The following is a 6,834-nucleotide window of genomic DNA, read 5'->3' as shown; positions in this document are numbered from 1 at the left end:
GGCGAAGGCGTCCGTTAAGCCTGCCTCTCCTCCCCGCCTGTGCTCGGCGCTCAGGCCAGCACTAACTAGCATTTAGCGCAAATGTAAGGAACGCTGTTTTATTACTGTATTTAAGGAATGTCTCCATTATAGCGCACAGAAAGCATATATATGTATATACGGGATTTTATTACCTTGTTATGAATAAGCGTTTCAGTGTTTTCGGTGTTTTTCGCCTGGTGCCTGGTGCTTACTATTTTTAAGCATTTCTGAGGCTTTGAATTACACAATTTTAGCTGGAGAGAGAAAGAACAATTTCTAAAGGAAATTCAAGACATCAAAAGGTCTAAGGAACTTTTATCCACATCAGTTTAATAACACCCCCCCCCCCCCCCCACACACACACACACACACACACACACATAAATGTCTCTAACATCCATTTTTGCTCAATATGAAACAACAGAAGCAATTTCTTGGTTGTCAGCTGCAGGTTAATACATTTCGCTGCTTACTTTTGTTTGGTGTAAGAAAAATCTGTTTTCTGTTTTTTCCAGGCGCAGAGTGAGTCTCAGTCAGTTGAGGCTGTGTGTATACGCTACCCATAATGCATAGAGTGAAAAGTGATGCAAACAAAAATGGTATCAGCTTTATCCTTGTTTGCATCCCAGTAAATGCACGATAAAAGAAAAACAGTAAAAACTGGATTGAATTCTAAAAAAGAGGGGCAGATATTTTATTGTTAATTTTTTCCTTTTGAACACTTCTCAGAAGATGTACATCTCCACTACAAACTGAACTGAAGAGCATTTTTAAAATATGCAAACTTTATCAAATGTCACAAGTTAAAGCCCTTTGTTTGTTTGTTTATTTGGCTTGTTGACAGAGGGCTTTAGTTTGTGACTGTACCTGTCACTTCATGTACCGCAGGACCTTTTACTGATAGTGACCAATAATATCCGACAGTAGATTTTGGCCATGCAAAGCATTCACCTTCACGCATGAGTACATAGAAACGTATGCTTTTATATACAGTATGTGCTGGGTTCGTAGCCGTGTGTCTGCAGTGACACAGCCTCGGGGAGAAATGTGTTTTTGATATAGAGTCTCTTCCTCTCCCTGCATGCGTCTAATACGCTCCCTCTTCCCAGGATAACAGGGTCACAGCATGGAGACCTCAACGACTCCACACCTGGAATAACACCACCCAGAATATCCGCTCTGCCCGTGAGCTTGTGTGTGTGTGCTTGTGTGTGCACGCTTGTGTGTTTAAGGGAGATCGAAAAAAGGGAAGAGAGTGAAGGAGGCTTTATGAATGACAGAAGGGAGGTGGTCGTGCGGTGCTTTCAAGTCATCTGTCTCACTAATTTCTTTTTCCTTCTCTCTCCGTCTCTCTCTTTGACACATACTCAGACACAAAAAGAGCTCTGGTGTTTTTTTGTGATGGTCTGTTTTGCAGCAGAGGAAATATGAAACACCCCGAGGCATTTGTCAGTGGTCAGTTGCATGTTCTTGTGTGTATGTGTGTGTGTGTTTGAGTGTGTGTTCATGGAGCACGTTTTAAACTCACAAACCCATGTGCGTCACTCTTCCCCCTGACACACTGCTGAGGTCTGATTAATAAAAGATGAGTTTAGGGGAAGTATGACTGTTTTGTTTGCACCCCCCCCCACCCACCCCGCTGCAAAAAGAAAAGATGGGATGAAAGATGGAGAGAGAATGAAAGCAGAGTGAGAGAGGGCAGGGTCCACTCTGATCACCCCAGGACCGCACTGTGAATGGGCCGCTGACCCAGAGTGAGGGATGGATGGAGAAAATAGAGGGATGCAGCGAGTACGCGGAGAAAGAGTGGGAATTCATATCTTCACAACAGTTTGATGCCTGCGGTGTGCCTGTGTAACTATAGCTCTTTTTCTTTAAACCAGATCCCTCTTCTCCCCTCTCTACCTCTTTTTTTAAATACCCCTCTCTTTGCCCTCTTCCTGCTGATCTGTGCCAACCACCATGAAACCACCGCCACATTAGAGCCTTTAAAGGGCACTGCCTGGCATCCTGCTCCCACCAAACATATTATAGCCTAGTCGTGCAAACACACACACGTAAGAGTGTGTGTCACATAAAGTTTCTGAATTCACATCTATAGGGTTGCAACGTATATTAAGTGCTGGGGGATATTTTTCATCCCTACAAAACTGCCACGTGTCGTTGTGGCTCCAAATAAACTCCAAAGATGTTGACTGCTGCTAACAGACTGTGGATGGGGAAGGCGGCAAATAAATGGCTCACATATACCGACAGAAAAATGATATTAAAGCTGAAGAATTTACAAGGAATATGGTTTAGACTGATGTTTATAGACTGGAATATTATTATTACATTCCTACTTGTGTAGTTTTATGAAACAGAGCAGAGAACAGGGGCCCGTTCTTCGTACGTCGCTTACTACATCCAAGATCAAATGAAACATCCAAGATCAAATCATCGCGCTAACCGTGAGCTCGCTAATCCGGTTCCCCGAACACACCTGCTGTTGACGATTACTACAGCTGGATGAAGTAATGCGCGATCACTGGGTGCCGTAAAAGGGGCTACGCATCGATAGCAGAAACAGTGATCGGCAAGCCTCTGATTGGTCGGCGAAAATGTCGAAGGAGCGCGCACAGTACTTCACCGCAGCGGAGCAAGAACTCCTGATTGAGGGATTTCAGGAGTACCAGAGTGAAATTAAAACGCAAGGTAACAGTGCGAAGGCTGCAAAAGCAAGGAGAGAGGGCTGGCAGAAAGTTGCTGACAAATTAAACGCGTAAGTAATGCAACATATTACATGGCACCATACCATATCATATTTTATCATATCAAATCATACCACATGATATCCTCTTACACATTAGAGCCACAACCGGACCCACCAGAACATGGGAACAAGTAACGGTGTGTTCACACCGAACGCGATGGACGCGAATAGAGCGTCAGGTTTACATGTAAAGTCAATGGAAAGGCGCGATGACGCGCGATTGCGGGTCCCGCGAAAATTCGGAAGCAGATTTGCGTCGCGAAAACGCCAAAACGCGTGAAACGCGCGTCAGTGTAGCGCGTCTGGCGCGTTTGACGCGCGAATAAAACCACGCGCGTGAGTTTTTGTGTTGCACTTTGTGCATACGCGCGTTTCGCGTCTACCGCTCGAGTTGGAAAAATCTGAACTCCAGCGTCAAATCGCGCCGCGACAACCAATCAGGAGCCTGGTGACGTGGCTGTTACCTAGGTCAAAGGGGCAGATCCAGCCAAAGCCTTTCATACTTCAATGGAGGGGAAGGCTAATCAATGCGGTAGCAAACAACTCGGAGCTGTACAACACCAGCTGCTTTCAGTACCGAGACAGGAATAAAAAGGACCGAGCTTGGAGGAAGATATGTGAAGAGATCGGGCAACCTGGTAAGTTCATTCATTTCTCTTTTGAAAGTTTTCACTGACCCGGGGAAGCCGCACAAAAGCTAGCAAGCCACCGCTATTTTCCCACTGACGTACAAATACCGTTCTGCTTTTATGCATGTTATCATTTAGGAATATATTTTATTGTTTATTAATAAACAGCACACAGTGGTCCCGCTGTTCATCCGTCACTGCTTTGCTTTTTCGCTGATTTTTTATTGCACAGTACAGCATTGCATTCTGCAGCCTGATTGACAAATCTCCTGCGCTTGCCAAATTTATCACGTTTGGTTTTGATAACCATCGCGTCCAATAGAAAAAACAGCACAAAAACACCCATAACTATGAGCCTCATTCGGAAATAGACACCTGCACCGTGAGGGAAAAAGGCGCACGAAAGTGGCGGGCAGATGAAGACAAACCGCGGCATAATAATACTTTTACGTTTTGCAATCTACAAAGGTTTGCACTTTGAGAATCAATTGTGAGAACTGTGACCAGGGGCTAGTTATTCTGAGAACCCCTGCAATAAATGAGGGACCACTGTCTACTCTACGATTATTATATCCAACCTGTTAACATTTAATACTGTATTGATAGAACCAACTGATTCTGCAGCAGAGCATCCCCAGTCCCTGAGCTCCTGCTGCTGCACCCACAGATATGTACAGCAAGCACTGATACCTTTTTAGTCGGTGGGATTCCCTTGTGATCACCTTTACTAAATATCTACAACCAATCTGATTATATCCTGTTATTGTTTTTTTTTTTTTCAATGTTGAAATTAAAATCTAGTAGCAGCCTTCTCATTTCTTTGTGTTTTGTGCTGTTTTACAGGCCCACAGAGGAGGACGGCTCCGAGGCAGATGAGGGACGGGTCCCAGGACGGTCCATCGGCGGTGGAGCTGGCCATCCTGGAGTCCCTGAAGAGGCCACACCAGTCTCCAATGGAGCATTTCCTCCTCAGCCTTGTTCCTGCTCTGGAGAGCAGCTGGTCCTTTTTATTCCTGTCTCTCTGTAAATTCTTATATTTTATATATTTATGTTTAATGTTGTGTGATGTGAGTGTAATGTGTAATGTGTAATGTGTAATGTGTGTAATGTGTAATGTGAGTAATGTGTGTAATGTGAGTGAAATACAAGAACATACTACAGAATGGTAATATCCAACACTCATATTGCTGTCAGTCACTTGAAAAGACACCCCTGAAACAATCCCTGTGTTTGTGTATAACAGCAACCAAGAAAAGGGCAGAGCAACAAAAGACAGGTGGTGGTCCTGCACCCCCTCGTCACACCCCAGCAGAGGAGCTGGCCCTAAGGTTGAATGCCACCAGACCCATTGTTGAGGGCATCCCTGGGGGCAGCTCTTCCGGAGACCAGAAGCCGGGGTGCAGTAGCAGCAGCACCTACATAACTGGTGAATGGGCTCATGATTCCATGTGCACAATGTCAAATATGTGGTTGTTGCCTAAATGAAAATGCTATTCGAACTGTGACATTCATTCATTGGCACTGTGGGTTTTCTCTGTGTGTAGTGTTACATGACACACCATCACTTTTACCTGTTCCCATGGAAGGGGTGACTGGAACATGCACAGTAAGTTGGGAGATATACATATATCTGTCCCCACCCAATTGTACAGACCTATAGGCTGTACCACACCCCTTAGTAACACCATTGTGTTACCATTGCACAGGACAGTGACGCAACCCTGTCAGATGGCTGTGGTGTGGCGGAAGACCCTGTGAGTACATGCATGAATTGGCCTGAAATACCATCTACTTGTGTACTGCCATGTGTGTCTGACTGCAGTATGATTTGCAGGCCAAGAGGCCGGCAGAGAGGCCTGCTGATGCAGAGGTGGGCAGTGTTGTGATCAATTATACTGCCTATATGACATGTATTCCCCGTTAAATGTTGTCACCACAATTGACACAGGGTGACATACGTCTGCTCTACAAGAGAAGTCTCCAGCAAAAAATGGAGTATACTGAGCTGAAGAAACAAAAGCTCCTAGGTGAGATCGAACTACAAGCCCTAATGAGGCATAAACTACAATTGGAAATCGAGGTGCTTCAAAAGGAACTCCAGAGTAAGTAGGAATACATGTTCATACGGAGCACTATTGCTGACCCTGCGTGACGCAGTATACATGCTCTGTTTTCCCAGGCAACTGATGACTGGCCTGTGTGTGGTGGGACAGACAACGATGCTCAAATAAACGTCAATAGAAAATGTGTCATGTCATGTTTTTATTATGCGAAATTGTGTTGCACAATCCTGTCCCGTGCAGCTCTGCCACTAGGTTGGTCCAGGTGCACTGGCTGGAGGTCATCATCAGGCTGCACCTCCACCACGGGGGTCCTCTCTCTTCTGATGGTGGCAATGTTGTGCAGTACGGCACATGCAACAATAATGTCACATGCCCTGTCAGGTGCAACCCTCAGGCGTTTTAGACACTGGAATCGTTCCTTCAGTTGCCCAAAGGTCATTTCAATGCGTGCCCTTGTCCTGGCTAGGGCTGCATTGTAGCGGGTTTGTGGCCCAGGGTTGGGGTCAGGGAACGGTGTCATGAAGTACTGCCTGCATGCATAACCTCTATCTCCGAGGAGGATCCCATCGTAGGCCCCTGTGTAATGAAGAAATGCTGTTATGTTAGGCCCGACATGAGTATGTAGCATCAACATAAGCCTCTTTTACTTACCACGCTCAAATGATGTGCATAACCCTGACTCTCTGAAGATCCGTGAGTCATGCACTGATCCGGGCCATTTTGCTTCCACATTTGTGATATGGCACATCGAGTCACACACCATCTGTGGGATTCCATTATGTGTGACCACACTCCTCCCATCGTATATTGCCATCTGGAGTGTTAGTATTGCTCACCTGCACATTTATACTGTGGCCCCCCTTTCGGTTGACAAAGTCCCCTTCAGTGGGGCCTGGGGGGGCCTTGATCGCAATGTGTGTGCAGTCTATGGTGCCAATCACATTCGGGAAGCCTGCGGACGTTGGAGCTACAGTTACCGACATAGGTCATGATTGCATCACATTCACTATCCAATTTACTGTACCTGCAATGGCGAAAAAGCCCTGTTTGACGACCTGTGGTCTTAAGTGGCTTGGAAAAACCACAAACACACCCAGGAAATGCTTGAGTGCCAGGTACACTTTGCGAATGGCCCGGCAGACGGCACTTTTCCCAACGTTCTCTGCGTCTCCACAAGTGTACAGGAACGTGCCACTCGCAAAGTAGCGCAAGGCAATGCACACAGTTTGTGCAGTTGTTAATGCCCGACTACGGTGGGTGGTACTCTTAACATGGGGATCCAGCAAGTTGGTTAGGTAGATGATACCCTCACGGGAAAATCGGTATCTCTCTATGAGCACACTGTCGCGCTGTGCTAAAGGATCCTGTC

The 6,834-nt window shown here is 46.0% G+C and overlaps 1 protein-coding gene across 2 annotated transcripts; it reads left to right on the top strand.

Annotated features, from left to right (window-relative positions):
* The first annotated feature begins 2,392 nt into the window (after positions 1 to 2,392).
* Positions 2,393 to 5,879, top strand: LOC146651812 (uncharacterized). Of its 2 annotated transcripts, none has more exons than XM_085383032.1 (9): positions 2,393 to 2,782; positions 2,871 to 2,904; positions 4,546 to 4,567; positions 4,646 to 4,828; positions 4,947 to 5,008; positions 5,109 to 5,156; positions 5,237 to 5,272; positions 5,351 to 5,429; positions 5,582 to 5,879. In XM_085383032.1, the coding sequence occupies exons 1-9, from the start codon at positions 2,622 to 2,624 to the stop codon at positions 5,587 to 5,589; spliced, it is 633 nt and encodes a 210-aa protein (XP_085239158.1). In that variant the 5' UTR covers positions 2,393 to 2,621; the 3' UTR covers positions 5,590 to 5,879. The 2 variants fall into 2 exon arrangements, with proteins under 2 accessions (XP_085239158.1, XP_085239157.1); XM_085383031.1 differs by having other exon boundaries at positions 5,351 to 5,504; positions 5,582 to 5,878.
* The last annotated feature ends 955 nt before the right edge of the window (positions 5,880 to 6,834 follow it).

This window comes from Rhamphochromis longiceps, linkage group LG15 (genome assembly GCF_057381845.1).
Source record: "Rhamphochromis longiceps isolate RC_006_pf linkage group LG15, R_longiceps_female_GT1.1, whole genome shotgun sequence".
Taxonomy (NCBI): domain Eukaryota; kingdom Metazoa; phylum Chordata; class Actinopteri; order Cichliformes; family Cichlidae; genus Rhamphochromis; species Rhamphochromis longiceps.
This window is presented reverse-complemented; position numbering and strand designations above follow the sequence as displayed.